Source organism: Aptenodytes patagonicus, chromosome Z (assembly GCF_965638725.1).
Source record: "Aptenodytes patagonicus chromosome Z, bAptPat1.pri.cur, whole genome shotgun sequence".
Lineage (NCBI taxonomy): Eukaryota > Metazoa > Chordata > Aves > Sphenisciformes > Spheniscidae > Aptenodytes > Aptenodytes patagonicus.
Genome location: NC_134982.1, coordinates 26,447,382 through 26,465,838, shown reverse-complemented (window position 1 = coordinate 26,465,838; position 18,457 = coordinate 26,447,382). Strand labels below are relative to the sequence as shown.

The following is an 18,457-nucleotide window of genomic DNA, read 5'->3' as shown; positions in this document are numbered from 1 at the left end:
GGCTAAGATGTGATTATTTAGTATTGCACTGTCAGACTTGCTTTGAATTGTGGGCTTTAGTCCAAGCTGTCCTGCTAGTCCCAGTCTCCAGGCCAGCCCAGTCACCACAACTGGCTTTAAGTGCCATCACTGGACTTTAATACCGTGTTGTCCCACAACCTCCTGGTCGGGCTGTTGTCCCGCAGGGTGACTTCAGTCTTCAGTTGGCACTGAGGACACCAGAGATGAGATGCTGTGTGCATCAGTCTGCATGGACCTCAGCATGGGCTCAGCCCAGGGCAGCCCTTCTTGTGCTGTGCTCTGGAGAGCAAATTCATGGAAAGATAAGGCCAGCACTGCTAGTATCAGGATTACTTTTTTGTTTCTGATAGGCGCTGACGGTTTTGCTGAGAGCCCTTTACAAAAACCTTACAGTTCGGAGAGTTTGCTTGATGGAGTGATTATGGCTCTCCTCAGGATTTCCTCTGCTCCTCCTTCAAAAACCTCTGCCTTCTGCCAGGTGCTTGGCACCCTCTGGACTGCTCCTCAGGGGTGTCCCCCACCTCTGCAGCCTGCAGGCATCTCTGGCTCCCGCGGGGTGCTGGGTCGCAGCCTGTGGCAGTCAGTCAGACAGGTTCTGCTTCTCTGATCCCATGGTCAGGAGCCAGATTTCTTCACTCTTCCTGAAGAAGTGCTTTATCCTAATCACCTGGAAAGTGACCCTTCCCTCTTTTCAGTGGAAGTAGGACCTTGTGTGGCCGTAGGTTTGCATCCTTCCATGGGAGTGACAGAGACTTCACTACTTCTTCTGCTGTACTGAGGCCTCTGCCTTTGCCAGCAGATACTCTGCCTTTCTTTCCATCAGCTACTAACACGATTTCCCTAAATGAACTACTGTTTACTCAAGAAATACTGGAGTTGAGTGTTATGATTACCTTTTCTATGCTTTTTTGAAGTAATTGTTGTAACCCTGAAAATACTTTTTAAAAAATAATATTATGTCTTTTAATTGCTTTTGCAATTCTTTACACTCTTATTTCTAAGACTTTTTTTTTTCCTAACGCTTCCTAGAAAACGTTTCTCCAGCCTTTTTTTTTTTAACTGAGAGAGATTTAATTGCAGCATATGATGGTGTACTGATTGCACATCATAAGGTTTAAGGTTAGATTTAATAAAACATTGTTATTTCATTTGGGGAGGGCTTAGTATATTTTTATTGTTGAATGTATTCTAAATTACTTTGTTAAATATGTAGAGTGCTTAGAGGATGAAACACATGAGAACTTGGTAACAAACTAGTGGATAGATTCTCTACCCCTTTGAGCATTGTATAATCATTTACACTTAGGCAAAGCAAGTGTGGGCGCTATTAAAACACAGTATCTTGTGTTTAATGCAAGGTTTAAATTATACTGTGAGATTACCAGGCACTGGAGAGTAGCCCCCGAATCAGCTCAGTCTCACACTGGCAAAACAAGGTCAGATCAAAGACTGTTTTTCCTGCATTGTCAAGAGCATGTAAAAACCCCTTTCCTTCATTGAACTAACCTTGCAACATGCAGCTTTACAAAAAGTTATCTAAAATACATTTGTCAGATGAAATATGACTTTGCTTATGCTTGTGTTTCAAAATTTATGCACATGCAGTATTTTTACAACTTTGAAAAGTATTTTTGCTTTAATGCAAAAATTTAGATTTGCGATAATTTTATTTGTTGTGTGATTTTATGGCTTTTTTTTCTTGTTCTTTTTTCTTTCTTTTTTTTTCAGTTTAAAAGATCTTATCCAAAGCGAAGATGTGAAACCCAAGCTGCAGTACATCATGACTAACCCTTCCTTTTCTATGGTAACAGTTCAAAGTGAAGATAGTGGGATAACCTGGGAAACCTGCTCAAGCAGATCTTCTACTCCCTGGGCCTCAGAAACTAGTACAACTTCTGATCTTTACAGTATGGAAAGTTCACCAGTAGGTTCTCCTCCAGGAAAAGTTATCTTTATTATGGATGAAGGTAAGATTGTTCGGAAAAGGAAGCGTAAGTCTTCAAATAGGGTGCTGATGGCTACAAACCTGAAGGGAGGCCAGGGCAGTAAGAAACGTGACTCTTCTGGAATGCAGAGACAAGAACCGAGAACTGTTCTAGGAGATGTGCAGGGCTCCGTGTTGAACATTGAACAGGTGGAAGCACAAGACACAGATGAGGAAATGTTGGAGGACAAAGAAGATCTAGAGAACATCACAGAAGAGCCAGTTAAGCGTGCTCCGATAAGATCAATATTTAGAGAAAGCAAACTGAGAAAAGTAGGGCCGATCCTTGGAGGACCAGTACAAGCTAGAATCCAGCTGTTCAACTCAATTTTTGGAGGGACTGAGCCAGCCCCTGAAACATTGGAGAAAGCCAGAATCCAGAGAAGTAGCTCAGTTTCAGGAGATTCTGAAGAGTTCCTTGAAACATCAGTAAAAGAAAGATCGCAGAAGTTCAGTTTACTTTCAGAAGCAACACATCCAAAACCTTTCCAGAGAGCAAGAAGTAGAAATCTTGAAACACCATCGGAGAGAAGAAGGAAGCAAAGACAGCAACCCACAGCACATGCAAATCAAAGCTATTCTTCACCAACAACACCTCTTGAAAAACAGCTTACTAATAAAGATCATGTTTCATCTGAAAATATTAAACCCATTAAAATGGAAGATAAACCAAGCAGACTTTCAAGCTTTGGTGCAGAAACCGCACTTCAACATGAAGAAAGAAAAGACAGACAGTCTCTTTTGGAGATTCCAAATCAGGTATCAGGACAGTCACTGAAGTCCTGCCCTCCTGAAGAAGCCAGGAAGCAGCAAAGTTATTCACCTGCAGCCAAAGCGTCAATAACAGAGCAATCAACCTCCATTTCATTGGAGTCTGATGCTAAATCAGAGAAACAAGTGCTGCTTCCTTCAGCTGAAACTGCAAACAAGAAACCAGACCAATCCCTGCTGATAGCATCAGATCTTCTGGATGAACCAACGGAGCAGGAAATTCAGCCCACTTCTGCACCACAGTCTGTTTCAGCAGATTTTATTAATAAATTAGGTAGACAAAGCACCCAACCTATTTTTCCTACAGCATCCATGTCAGAACATCCTGAGAGGGAAGCACAGAAGTCAGCAGTTCAGTCTTACTTACCTAGTGCTCCATCAGCTAAACCCAAATATTCTACTCTAGCTGAAACAAGACAGGGGGATATTCCTCAGTCATCAGAAACTCCACAATCTGAGTCTGAATATGTGCTATTACCGCATTCTGTAGATGAAACAGAGAAGCAAGAAACTGAGTGTCATTCATCAACAACTGCACGGTCAGAAACTGAGCATTCAGGTCTATTGTATTCTGCTAAAAAAAAAGAGAGTCAAAAGACCCCACCACCAGAAACCCAAAATGTTCACTTAAAGAAGAAAACAGAATCCGAGGAGCAAGGAATTAAACTAAATTTACCTATTCCTGAAAAGATAGATTCTAAATATTTTGGCATTTCATATCCTGTTCACACAGAAACACAAGAAACTCAGAAAAGTTCAGCTGTAAATAAAGGAGTAGATTTGGATCACCCTGATTTTTCCGTTGAAAAAACCAAACAAGTAGAGAGTGCACAAATGGAGGTGGAGCATCAAGGTTTCTCATATTCCAGCAAAGAAATTGGGGAATTGGAGAGAACACAGATGGAGACAGAGCATCCAGATTTCTCGTATTCCAAGGAAGAAACAGAGGGATTGGAGGGTGCACAGTTGGAGATGGAGCATCCAGACTCTTCTTTTTCCAGGGAAGAAATGGAGGAATCTGAAGGTGCACAACTGGAGACAGAACATCCAGATTTCTCATATTCCAGGGAAGAAACAGAGGAATCAGAGAGTGCAAAACTGGAGACAGAGTATCCAGAATTCCTTTTTTCCGCAAAAGAAACAGAGGAATTGGAGGGAGCACAACTGGAGACAGAGCACCCAGATTTCTCATATTCCAGGGAAGAAACAGAAGAATCAGAGAGTGCCCAACTGGAGACAGAGTATCCAGAATTGCTTTTTTCCACAAAAGAAACAGAGGAATTGGAGAGAACCCAACTGGAGACAGAGCACCTGGATTTCTCATATTCCAAGGAAGAAACAGAGGAACTGGAGAGTGCCCAACTGGAGACAGAGCACCCAGATTTCTCATACTCCAGAGAAGAAATAGTGCAGTTGGAGAGTGCACAGCTGGAGATGGATCATCCTGACTTTTCTTTTTCCGGGGAAGAAACAGAGGAATTGGAGAGTGCCCAACTGGAGACAGAGCACCCAGATTTCTCGTACTCCAGAGAAGAAATAGTGCAGTCGGAGAGTGCACAGCTGGAGATGGATCATCCAGACTTTTCTTTTTCCGGGGAAGAAACAGAGGAATTGGAGAGTGCCCAACTGGAGACAGAGCACCCAGATTTCTCATACTCCAGAGAAGAAATAGTGCAGTCGGAGAATGCACAGCTGGAGATGGATCATCCCGACTTTTCTTTTTCCGGGGAAGAAACAGAGGAATTGGAGAGTGCCCAACTGGAGACAGAGCACCCAGATTTCTCGTACTCCAGAGAAGAAATCGTGGAATCAGAGAGTGCAAAACTGGAGACGGATCATCCCGACTTTTCTTTTTCCGGGGAAGAAACAGAGGAATTGGAGAGAACCCAACTGGAGACAGAGCACCCACATTTGTCATACTCCAGAGAAGAAATGGTGGAGTTGGAGAGTGCACAGCTGGAGATGGATCATCCCGACTTTTCTTTTTCTGGGGAAGAAACAGAGGAATCGGAGAGTGCTCAACTGGAAATGGAACACCAGGAGTTTTTGTTTTCCAGGGAAGAAACAGAAGAACAAAAATCTGTTCCTTTTGAACTGGAAGAGCCAGAGTCTTATTCCGCTGAAAAAGCAGAGCAAGAAGAAACAGCACAGCTTGCGCTGGTACCTTCAGATTTCTCATGTTTGATGGAAGAAGCAGAGAAAGAAAACACTACAGAACTCCAGTTGGTACATCCAGATATATCTGATTCCACCGGAAGAGCTGAGACACAGCAAACTGGGTATCTGGAAACAGCACGTTCAGATTTACCATATCCCACAAATAAAACAAAGCGGCAAGAATTGGCACAAGTAGATGTGGACAATTCTCTTATGTCATATTTTGGTGACAAAGGAGAACAGCCACAGCCAGTACAGAAGGATTCACAACCTGGAGTTAAGCTGTATTCCCGTGCCAAGGGGATGCAAGGAGAAACTACTCAACTGCGTTCAGAGCATCCAGTTCTATCATACTCGACAGGAAAAAACCAGCAACATAAAACCTCACAGCTGAGGACAGAACAGCCAGAGATGACATATTCCACTGGCAAAACAGAACAACAGGAAATATTGCAACCAAAGTTGGAGAAAGCAGATTTGCCATCTTCCCATGGAGAAACAGCACAAGCAGCTGTACAAAAAGACTTAGAAGGTCCAGAGCCATCATGTTTCATTAGTGAAGCAGAGCAACATGAAAATGTACAACTAGCTTCAGAAAATAAGGATTTCTCATTTACCACTGGAGAAGTAATGCAAGAAGGAGTGGAGTCAGGATCTTTGGGCTCCTCCCATTCGACTGACAGAGAAAAGACCTGGGAAATGGCACAACTGGAGCAGGAGCAGTTGCTTCCCTCCTGTTCCACTGCTGGTAGTCAGGAACAGGAAACCACACCACTGGATGTGGCCCAGCCAGATGTATCGTATTCCTTTGGCAGAATGGAACAAAAAGAACAACAGAGAGAGCTAGAACAGCAGGAAACAGCCCAACAAAAAGCTATGCAAATGGAAATGGAGTATTCAGATTTGTCAGAAACCTGGGGGAAAGAAGAGCCACAGGTCATAGAACAAATTAATTTGGCACAGCAAGAAACAGCTCAACCAGAGTTAGTGCATCTGTCTTTGCCATATTCTTTCAGTGAACAAATGCAAGAAGAAATGCAAACAGAGCCAGCATATCCAGAACAGACATTCTATGTAAGTACAGAAATGCAGGAGGAAATGACACAACAAAAATCAAAGCAACCATTTCTTTCAAGTTTTACTGGCAAAACTGAGCAACAAGAAATAGTACATCCAGAGCTGGAGCAAACATTTTTGCCATCTTCCAGTGGAAAAGAAGCTCCACTGGAAATGGAAGTGAGTTCAGAATATCCAGATTTGTCATATTCCTTTCACGAAGCTGAACAACAAAAAAAGTTGAAACATCCAACCTTACCATTTTGTTTGAAGCAACAAGAAACTGCACCACTGGTGATGGAACATCCAGATTTTTCGTGCAACAGTGGTGAAGCAAAACCAGGTGACACCATAGTGCAGGAGTCAGGACATCCAGAACTCTCTCACTCTGTGGGAGAAACGCAAGGACAGTCAGAACATTTGGACTCACCAGGAACCCTGGGTGATGCAGCACAAGGTGAAAGTATGGAAGTGGAATCTAAATACTCAAATTTGACATGTTCTGATGGCCAAAAAAACCAGCAAGAAACTTCACAATTGGATTCAAAATATCCAGAATATCAAGAATTGCCTAAAATGGCCAGAAAAAGACCTTCTCCAGCAACTGCACAAATAGAGTCAAAACATCCAGATTTGACATATTCCCTTGGCAAAGCAAATGAGCCAGAAATTGCACCATGGGAAATGAAGCATCCTGATTTGTCACGTTGCACTGATGAGACAAACCAACAAGAAGTAGTGTTGGATCAGAAACACAGAAAAATTTCTGTTGGCAGAGAAGAGCAATGGCAAACCACAAAACAGCAGTTAGAGCAAGAAAAGTTATCACATTCTCCTGGTAAAACAGAGCAATTAAAACATGCCCAGGAGGACTTGGAACAACCAGATTTATCATTTTCCATTGACAGGCTGGATGATGAAATGGCCCCACCAGAGGCAGGACACGCTGATGTGATATATTCTCTGGACAACGCAGAGGTGCGACGAAGAGTACAACGAGAATCAGAGCAAACAGGTTTAACTTACCCCTTTGGAAAAGCAGAACAGAAAATGGTTCAGCCAGAAATGGAAATTCCACATTTGGCCCATTCTGTGGGTATGGCAGAAGAAGAAGAAGTGGCAGAGCCAGGGCAGGGACATCCTGACTTGCCTTATTCCATTTTCAAAGCAGGAGGACTGCAGACTGCACAGCTGAAACCCGAACACCTTGGTCTAGCATGCTCCCTTGACAAAGTGCAAGAAACGACCCAGCTGGGGTTGGAACAGCCAGATGTGTTGTATGTTCGTGACAAAACAGAGCAACTCCCACCTGCCCAGCTGGAGCTGGGCCACACAGACTTGGCCTCCCCCACCAACAAAGTGGGGCAGCGAGGGATGGAGCACACAGCCTTGGGACGCCCTGATGAGGGACAGTCTGTCAGCAGAGCAGAGCATCCACAAGCTGCAAAAGAGAAACTAGGAGCTCCAGATGCATCATCTCATAGTGGAAAAGCAGAGCAAAGAGAAATGGCAAAACCAGAGCCAAGGCATCCTGATTTATCATATTCCATTGATAATATGCAGATGCAAGAAACTACACAACTGGGGTTAGAAAAACCAGATCTATCATCTTGGCCTGGCAAAACAGAGCGAGCACAAACTGCCCAAGAGGAGCCGCTAGGCTTCCTGTATTCCTTCAAAAAAGCTGCACAAGGAGAGAAAGCACAGCCGGAATTGGGACATTCACAGTTATCTTATTCTGTTACTGAGGCAGAACAAGAAACTGCACATGCGAAATCAAACCATTCAGATTTATCTGCTGGCAGATTAGACCACCATGAAATCATACAACCAGAGGCAGAACTAACGGATTTATCATGTTCAATTGGTGAAACACAGCAACCTCAAATGGCTGAACTGGGTTTGGAGTATCCGGATTTATTGCATTCCACTGGCACAGTACAGCGACAAGAAAAGATTCAACCAGAGCAGGAACATCCGGGTGATTTTTCATCATCTCTCAGCAAAGAAGAGCAATGGGAAGGTGCAGGAATGCAGGCAGAACACCCTGAGCGGCAGTGCTCTATGGGGAAAACAGAAGGACTGCAAAATTCCCAAGCAAGATCAGAATATGCAGATTTGTCATTCTCTGTTGGCACAGCCGAACCTCATAAAACAACACAGCCAGAGTTGAAAGAACACGATTTGTTGCATTCTTTTGTCAAAACAAAGCCATCACGGTCTGCCCCACTGGAGTCTGAACATCCAGCCGTCTCAGATGCCATGGGCAAAGTACCGCACCCTGATTTATCCTCTTCTGTTAGTGAAGAAAAACAAAGTGCACAACCGGAGGTCAAACAGGAGAGGGGAAGCTGTGCATTACACCCAGAGGAAACAGTACGACTGAAATTGGAACAGCCAATGTTGTCAAGTACTTGTGACACAGCACAGCAACAAAATAGGGCCCCACTGGAAGGGGAATTCCCAGACTTCTTGTATTCCTCTGGCAAAAAAGAGCGACAAGAAATGGCAAAACAAGAGTTGGAGCATTCAGATTTATCATCTTCCACTGATAAAACACAGCAACAAGAAACCACACAACTTGGGTTAGGACAAACAGATTTATCATCTTGCCCGGGGAAGACAGAGCAGCCACAAACTGTTCAAGTGGAAGTAGAGCATCAGGACTTGCTGCTTTTCACTGGCAAAACAGAACAGCAAGGAACAGCACAACCAGAGGTTGAGCATCCAGATTTGTCGTATTCCAGTGACAAAGTAGAGGAGCCACTGGCTACACAACAGAAATCAGAGCAGCCTGTAACACCCCATCCCATTGGAAAAACAGAGCAACAAGGAATGGCACATCCAGAGCAGGAACTTCCCAATTTATCATATTCCATTTGCAAAACACTGTCACAAGAAGCAACACAAATGGACTTAGAGCAACAAGACTTAACACATGCCCTTGGTAAAACAGATGAAATGCAAACTGTGCAAGGTGAACTGGAACATACAGGTTTGTTGCATTTTTCTAGCAAAAGAGAACAAGAAATGGTATTGCCAGAGTTGCGACATCCAGAGCTATCTTACCCTGTTAGAGAAATAGAAGAGGAAGCTACACAACAGAAATCAAAATATTTGTCATATTCTATTGGTCGACAAGAGCACCATGAAACTGAACAACCAGAGGTGGAAGAAATGGATTTATCCTATCCAGTTGGCAAATCAGAGCACTCACAACCTGCCCAAAAAGTACTGCAACAGCCAGAGCTTTTGGAGTCCTTCAGCAAACTAGAGGAAAACAGAATGGCCCAGCCTGGCTTTTTGCACTCCCTTGGTGAAGAAAAGCAGAAACCAGCTTCACCGTTAGACTTAGTGCAACCAGGTTTATCACATTCGCTTGGCAAAACAGAAAAACAGGAAGTTGCACAAGCAGGGTTCGTGCCTTCTGATTTTTCATATTCCACAGGAAAAGCAGAGCAGTTGCAAATGGAACGACTAAAATCAAAATGTCCAGATTTGTCATATTCTCTTGGCAAAGCAGAGACTTATGGAATGAAACCACCAGATTTATTGCACTCCTATGGCAAAGCAGAGCAACCACAGAGTGCCCAGCTGGAGCATCCAGAGACATCATATTTCACGGGTGAAATGGAGCAAAGGGATGGGGCTCAACTTGAACTGCAGTGCGTTAATTTGCAGTGCTCTGTTGTTGAAACAGAGCAACCAGAAACATCTCCTGTATCATATACCTTTGGCAGGACTGAGGAGCAGGGAACTGCACAACCAGACTTTGAACAATCAGATTTATTAAGTCCTGCTGACAAAGCAGAAAAGCATGAAGCAGCCCTGCTTCGAGCAGGGCGTTCAGAAAAGCGAGACACTGTGGCTACTTCATCTCTAACTGCTCAGTTGGAAACTAAACAACAAGATTTATCCTTTTCCACTGCGGAAGCAGAGAGCCAACCATATTCACCTCTTACTGAACAAACAGTGTCTGTACCTTTGGATGTTTCACATTCTGCCTCTGAAACAAAACCAGAAGGAAGTCCAAAGTCTTCACCTGTAACTGGAGGCCTGTCCCCCAAGCACTTAGATTTATCTTACACCCACTGTAAAACAGAGCAGACAGAAACTGCCCAGCCTGCATCAGGTTTCTTCTTTGCTAGAAAAGAAGCAGAGAATACAAAAATTCATCTACATTTGCCTGTGGCTGCACAGTCAGAGGCTGAACATGTAATTTTACCTGAAACAGAGAGACAACAGACTCCACGTTACTTCCACACAGCTGCGCAATTAGAATCTGAACAATTAAATTTTTCATATTCTCCAGATAAAGCAGAAACTCTAGAAAGTCAAGATTATTTAACTGTATCTTCAAAACTGGAGTCTGAACCTTCCGTTCTGTTTTATTCAGCTGATGAAACATGTCAGCAAGAAATTCCACCTTCTTTAAAACCAGCCTCTGATTATTTGGTTCCCACATGGTCCCTTGCTGAACAAGAAAAGCAAAGCGTGCAGCCACTTATTCCCCAGTCTGCACAATCAGAGCGTAAACGTGTAATTCCAACACATGATGAAAAAGAATTGCAAAAAATTCAGCTCTATTCACCTAAATCAGCAAGCTTGAAGACAGTGCAGTTGGAGAGTATGTCTCTAACACACGCACAAGAACAAGACGAGCAAGAATCTCAAGATCGTTTGTTGGACACAAAATATTTGTCATCAGAGCAGCTAAGAAGTCCCCCCAAATTCACTACTGAGCAGGATAAGCAAGAAATACAACCTGATGTGCAGACAGTGCCAAGGTCAGTGACCACAGAGTCAAAAGTGACTGCTGTAGCAGACCGGCAAGCAGTGTCATCAGATTCATTTCTACCCTTTCGTACATTACCCGAAAAGTCAGTATCAGTGGTTTTCACTGATGATGCAGAGAAACAAAATATTCCATCATCTTCATCCGATGTAGTAGGCATGCTTGGAAAGCAACCTAGCATAGTTTCAGGCATTGATACTGAAGGAGAGGATAGACATGAAATGCAACCATATTTTGCAGACCAAAAGCATACATCCTTAGAGCATCTGGGAGCTGTTTCATCAGATCTTGTTTATGAAACTGTGACACACAAAACTCAGCATTATTCTGGTGAATGGGGCAGCCTTTCTTCAGCAGAGATGAAGTCCATTAGCTCTAGTTCTGATGAAAAGCAGAATCCAGATATTCCATCTTTTGGGCTAGCTAGCTGGCTGGTGGAAGAGGCGAAAGCTCGCTCAATTAGTCCAATAAGAGCTACAGAAGTAAACAGGCAAGAAATTCAACTTTCTCCAAATGAAGCTTCTGATTTTGGATCAAAACAATTCCCAGCTGGAAGTTGCACAGAACTTACAGTTCATGATGCTACAAAGAATAAAGGAGATATGTTTAGAGTTTCTGATTCAGTGTCAAGTGAAATTTCCCACAGAGTGTCCTCAGAAACTAGTCACAGAGCACAAAGGTATGATTTATCATCTCTGGGAGGAGATAATCCAGGTCCAGACAAAGTTCCAGAGCGTGAACCTAGAATTGGAAACCCTACAAAAATGGAAGCAATGCAGCATCCAGAGGTAGACAAAGTGCCTGAAGTGCCTGAACATTACCTGAGAGGAGAAGAGGAAGAAATGGAACATGCGAGCGCTGTAGAAGACAGTCAGCATGCTCCAGAGCCTACTGAACAAAAAGATCTATTTAATATAATTTCAGAAGGTTATGAAATACTCAATATTCATGCTCCTACACATATTTCTTCTGTTGATCAAGAAGAAAGTAAACACATGCCAGATAAACTAGAATACTTGGAAACAAATCCTTCATTTAAAAGAAAATTAGCTGATGATGGCCATAGAGCCCTAGCTTCTGGAACAACCACAGAAATTTCAGAAAGCTCAGTGTTGAGAAAGCCTGCAAGCCATGAACTAAAAGAATTTGTCAAAAATTATGATGTTGAGGAAACTGGAGAAACACAAGAAAATCCCGTGTTGCCAGAAAACAATAATAATGCAGTGTTGGATCCTAATAATGGTATGGCCGATATGGATTATTTTGAAAAATATACATTGATTGATGACAAATCCCCAATTAAGCCACATTTTGAAAGACCAAGTTCATTGTTTCCTGTGACAGAAGATCCCAATGAACCTGTGGAAGAAGCCACGTCTTTTAAAGAAAGTGCTGAGGTAGATACTTTTCAAGAGGAATTTTCCTTACTTGAGGATCTGGATGAAGTCTTTTATGGTACTGTGAAAGGAGAAAGCAAAATGCAGTCCTATGCAGATGCTCCAAAACCTTTACCTCTGCAGAAATCAATTGATATTAGCAGTAAAAAGTTTACAAATGTAGAAGATGAACGGAAGTCACCAGGAACCCCACTCTTTGATTCAGAAGAAGGAGTGCTAGAACGATCTCTGTTGTTCCCTACCACTGTTGCTGCAGTTAATCCAGAGCTTCTAGAGGAGCCACCTGCTCTGTCGTTTTTATACAAGGACCTCTATGCAGAAGCAGTAGGAGAAAAGACAAAGGATGAGTCTCCTTCTGATGAGGAAAGTGGTAATTCTAATGCGTCTTTCCCTAGCAGAAATTCAGACACAGATGACGGAACAGGAATATATTTTGAAAAATACATTCTTAAAGATGAAATTCCAAGTAAGGCCATAGGGCCTCAAAAGGATCAGATACCAGAGGATGAGTCCTTTAGTGGAGGAATTTCAGTTCCGGGTTCAGAGGACAAACACAAGCAGGGGTCTGGTGATGTTCAACGTGTCAGAACTGAGGTTCTGCCAGAAAGGGGTGTTGTGGAGAGAGAGAAAGTCCATGTTGACAGTGATATCCAAGCAACAATTTGTAAACCAATGCATGCCATTCCTTTTGGAAACAAAGTCATTCTTTCAGGTGCAAGAAGTGATACAACTGAACAAAGAGAAGAAGAAAATGTACCTGTAGAAACAACTGAGGAGTTGCCAGAGCAATCAAGTCATCACGTGTTGTATAGTCAACTAGTGGATTATCAGGGAGCTGCATATCAAGAAGCTAGTAATAAGCAGGAAGAACAGCAAGAATTAACAGCAATTCCTGAAATGGAAAAATATGTCCCCTATGTCCGGACTCCTGTTGAAGACAGTGAAGATGATCAGTATACCCAGGAAAATCTTTCACGTGTCCCTACCATTCAGCAAACAGAGAAGCCAGACTTGCAAAGAGAAGAGCAGCACCCCGATGTTTATGAAGATCTTGCTGAGTCAATGGACTATGATGTGATTACACAAGAAGAACTTTTGCAAGATGAAATATCATCTCAATTCACACATGAGGAGCTATTATTTGAAGACAGGGACTCTTTTGAGCATGTTGGTGATAGTTATGAATTTGTTAATGCGCCAGAGCAAAGAAGACCCATTGAGCTTGAAGATTCAGGCTTTGTGGTGATGTATCCTGAAAAATCAGCAACAAACATTTCTCAAGTTGAGAGCCCACAAAGAGAACTGAAGAAAGTGCAAGCAGACACATACTGTTACCACTGCAAATGCCCAATATCTGCTATTGACAAGATTTTTGGAGAACATAAAGACCATGAAGTCACAACACTAGATGATGCTGCAACCAAGATGAAGGTAAGAATTAATTTGGGTGAGGGAAGGAGCTACTGAAGCTAATTTCTCTAGACCTCCTGTGTTGTCAGGGGAGAGGCTTCAGAGAGCAGTCCAGAGGCTAAATCACAGTATCTATAAAATAAAAACTATTCCCAAACACCTGTAAGAGATCTTGAAGGGAGACTTATTAAGGTATTCTCTAGAGTCCTAGGCTTGCTAAGCTGATATTTTTATTTGTTCATAAGTTTCAATGACCTTGTTTATATGTAGCTGTTACTAGACTTTCCATCTTTTAGCCTGCTCACCTGTTTAAGTTTGTTCTGGTTTGTATGTGTAGGGGGAAAAATGGGAAGAGTGTTGTTTCTATGAAAAGAAAATTTTAGTAACAGCAGCTCATTTCACTTGACAAGGTACAGAAACCTCCATATGTGGGGACCAGTATCATCATAAATTGTTCCCCGTCCCAGTTATGTGTGTTGGTTGCTTGGAGATGTTAGACGAGTTACACAGTTTACGCTACACAGTTTTGTTGAAACTCCATCCTTATTTTCTGTTCAGTTCATGTTCATCTATGCCAATAGTGTTTTAGCTGTAGCGCGGGTAAGAGTTTAGCAAGTCCTACTTCTTCCCACTATCTCTAAGCTGTACCACTCTAAAAGATAGATAAAAATGCCCTCCATTTCAGTAGCCTAGTCCTTTGCTATCAATACTAGTGAAAATGCTTTCGTTTCTGTGGAAGCTGTTCATTAAATTGCAGTTCTGCTTGTGAAAACAGCATGCGACGTCTCACTTTTCCCATATCAGATTTGTTGATGTACAAGTATATAGATGTTCCTTTCTTGGTTACCAGCTATTTAATCTCACCACAGTATCTGAAAGGTGAGGTCTCTTTCCTGGCACATGTTTGGTTGATGGTAATACAGATCTTGTGTAATTTCATTATAATTCCAGAAGCGCTTGTATTGATGGTATTTGTCATCTTTATGTTAACTCATATGCAAGAAAGAGAAATTAAAAGTAGGAGAGTCATTGTGGCAGTTTCAAATATCAGTATGTACAAACTATCTCCATGACGTGCAGATGTATGACAGCAGAGTTGCTTTTTCTATGTGGCCATACATGCATGACTTAGAAGTGATAATTAGCCACCAGTAAGCTACCAGTAAGTCAGTAATAAAGTCACAGTCCCCAGCTGTCCCTCTAATGTACCTCCATTGCAGCGAGTCAAGTTAAGCCACAAATAAACATCCCATGACACCACTCCCTGGCTGTGGAGCATGGACATGAAGCCAATATTAAATCTGGCCACAACACAGGCTTGGCTTCACATGATTTCTAGCGCTCAGGTTACTCTGAGATGGCATTTGTATGTTTCTTGTTACTTCTGTATCACTACTGACAAAACATTAAGATAGCAAAATGCTTGTCGCCTGAATTTTAACTGTAGGAACATAGCTTCACAGGAAATGAAATGAGCTATGGATGACATCTGTCAGATTTTATAGGTTATCTTGACAAACAGAAGTTTGCCTCTGAATCTTGGTGATTGGCCCTAAATATTTATAAAGTGAGCCTTCAATTGTACAGTCCAAAGTGACTTTATAATTAATGGAAAGTCGTATGCTACGACAGATAGCAGATCCAGCATCCTGATCTAGCTGTAGAAGTTTGCCATAATAGGAAGCTGTTACCAAAGGAAGTTAACCTTCCTTTTAGATTTATGCCAGCTAATTAAAACTAAGTATTTTTATAAATTATAAATTGCACCTGAGCAGATGACCAGCTTGCTTTCACGAAAGGTCAAGAAGGACTAAGAAAAAAATTAGTTGTCTGTGACGCCTGTTGTCCCTTGGACTGCTTTTGTTTCCACATCTAATTCAACCAGTGATTTTGATGAATTCTAGTTTATAGGAAATATCTTTAAAATTCTAATGAAAAAAAGCACAACACTGCATAATTTATTAGCCTCATAATTACCTGCATTATCTTCCTTTTTATGGGCTTGTTTCTGCGATCTCTCGAGGACCTTCATGAGGCTCTGAGTACCCTCAGTCTCTAGCAAAGCTGCACTGGAATTCATAGCGTTCAACAACTTGTATAGACACTCAGCACCTTGTTGAACTGACCTCACTTTTTTTGGTTTGGAAACAGTTTTGTGACTGTTCCAGTTGCTATTTCTGTGCTTGTCTTCGTAGCCAGGGAGATACTTGAACTTAATTTAGCAATTGTTCCAATGGTGGCTCATGGCAAAACAAAAATATTCACCCCAAATAAGTTGCATGTAAAAACTTTATAAAGTAATGTGCTTATGTTACTGAAACATTTTAAATTTCAGGATCACTTAGGTGAATTGCTAATAGCACTGGAAGAAAAGTCAATGAAGACTGAAGAGTTTGTGAGTGATATTGAATTGCTTTTTAACTCTGTTGAGGTAAGTCCAGAGTTTTATCGCACTAGTTTTCTTTCCATCTACAAAATTACTTCTAAGATATGCTTGCCTTGTTTTGTAGCGTTATTGCTTCCACTAAAACAGGCTGTTTCTCCAGTCCTTAAACTGACCTCTCCCACTGGAAGTTGTTAACTTTAGGGGAAGGAAAAGATTGGGTTTTTGCACATTTTTGCAAAATGGATTATGTGACTGTCAAGAACTGGAGGAAAAAGTTCCCTTAATTTTGTTTATGCTTATAAATAGCTCACACTGTATGTGCCTTTATTTAGAATCCTCTGTGAAGCATCTAAATGAGTTGTGCCCAATGTCTTACCTTCTTAATGCCCTAGTTCTTAAGCCTTGAGGACTGTATTAATTTCATTTGAAAGTATGGATTTTTAGCTATTTTGCAGTCAGACTTCCTGTCGCAATGCTTAAATAGAGAAGTTTAATTTTAAACACTAATAGTAAAAGAAAAAAAAATGCCATTATTTTTAATGCATTTCTCTAGTGTTATTTCTCCCAGATGAGCTTGCTTACAGAAATAAAGTTCTCTTATTCTCAGGATGCCAGAAGGAGTCTGGTGGATGGCTTATGCATGGGTACTTGAGAGTTTCTGTGTATTCATTAAATGTTGTGATTTTATTCTGCAGATCAACTTGCATCTGTTTTTACTTTGCAGAAAAACTGTAAGAAAAATGCAGAGTTATTGGAAAACCAGAATGAAGAGATGCTTAAGAAAGTGGTAGCACAATACGATGAGAAATCTGAGAACTTCGAGGAAGTGAAGAAGATGAAAATGGAGTACCTGTATGAGCAGATGGTTAACTTCCAGCAAACTGTTGATTCAGCAAAGAAAACTTTGGAGACAACAGTAAAAGAAATGGAAGAACTTGATGGATTTGTTTTCCTAAATGTAAGTAAAAATGGCTTTCATACTGTAGCTTTTATGACACTAGTTAGGAAAGTACTTACACAGTACCTAGGCTGAGAATGAGTAATTTACGTTCCTTTTTTTTTTTTTTTTTAAGATAGCTAAATCCTGCAAGTTCAGCTATTCCACTCTGAAACTGCTAGATCATTTGCTTTTGTCATGTGAATGCTCAAAGAGAATTGCAAAGATGACGCATAGGATGAAAACGTGCCTTGTGCCATTAAAATGGTTCTAGTTTGTTTTGTGAAGAGAAGTCTAAGAGACACTATGATAATTTATCTAGAATTAATTATCCACTGAGGATTAATAAATGTTATGTAAAAGGTACTTTACTGTATGAAAAATAAAGGTGAAACAAGAAAGTGTAATTGAAAATTATCTAAACTGGAAACAGAGTTGTTGAGTTGTGGGGTTTTTTTGGTTTTTTTGGTTTTTTTTTTAATGAGCAGACACAGACAGTAGTTATGCACTCAAATTACTGAGGCTGTGATAAATGCTTACTGCTGAAGAACAGTGAGCGGTTGTGTGGTGCTTAGTTGCCAGCCGGGGTTAAACCACGGCAATGGGCTAGGTTTAGGAATGTGCATGTGAAGTGCATGTCTGTAATGGTCCATTCTGGATGTAAAAAACATCCAGAGTGAATCTGCATGACTTGAGGTACCTAGCTCATACAGTCGTCAGTCATAAGCTGGTGTCAGAGGGTCTTGCAGGTTAATCATTAACGGCCTGGGTCCTCCAAGATTGTTCTTGTGCTGCAAGACTTGTCCATAAGTGAGGTGTGACACTTTCTCCTTTATAGAAGTTTATCAGCTGTCTTGAAGGGGATGGGATTTCTGGGACAATAATCTTGTACCGTTATGGAATTAGCATGTAGTCTGGAAGTTGCAGAGAAACTATCCTGGGGTGCAAGAAATGGAAAGTTCAAATTACTGTCTAAAGACTGATCATTCATGCAAAATAAAACAGCTTTCTAAGTATAAGCCCCCAGCCCGTATACCAGCAGTTATGGAAATGATGGAGCAATATTTGGCTTTCTCCCCTGCTCCAAGCTACGCAGTGTCTTAGTACCCTGTAACCAAGTGAATGCCATGGGAGACTGCCTACTTCGGGGTGGATGAGAAATATATCTTATTTTTCTGGACTTTGTGAGGTGCTGGATCAGTGCTTTGGCAAAATCTGAAATTCTTTTGTGGGGTGGGAAAATTACTAGATTCCCTGCCCCTTTCTGTTAGTGATAGAGGACAGGAACTTCTCTGTCAATGAGTCAGGAAATGTTAGCTGAAGATTCATGGAGCATGGAAGAAATTCTCACTCCATGAGTACAAATCTCATACAGGTTCTACGAACCAGAAGTTGTGAAGGAGATTTTAGCCAGAATTTGGATCTAAGTGTTCTTAATGTACAAGTGATTTCTTTCTGTAAAAGCCTTGGTTTAAGAAAGTATTTGTGCTCTGGTCTTTAAACCTGGATATTGAATACTGACCCCTCAGGAGTTTAAAACCAG

The 18,457-nt window shown here is 41.5% G+C and overlaps 1 protein-coding gene across 1 annotated transcript in view; it reads left to right on the top strand.

Moving 5' to 3' along the window:
- The window catches only part of CMYA5 (cardiomyopathy associated 5), a 54,397-nt gene that overhangs the window by 6,468 nt on the left and 29,472 nt on the right, over window positions 1-18,457 (top strand). Inside the window, exons 2-4 of the mRNA XM_076362961.1 lie at window positions 1,750-13,612; window positions 15,927-16,022; window positions 16,702-16,935. Of these exons, the coding sequence (XP_076219076.1) occupies window positions 1,750-13,612; window positions 15,927-16,022; window positions 16,702-16,935 (12,193 nt within the window). The remainder of the gene's footprint in view (window positions 1-1,749; window positions 13,613-15,926; window positions 16,023-16,701; window positions 16,936-18,457) is intronic.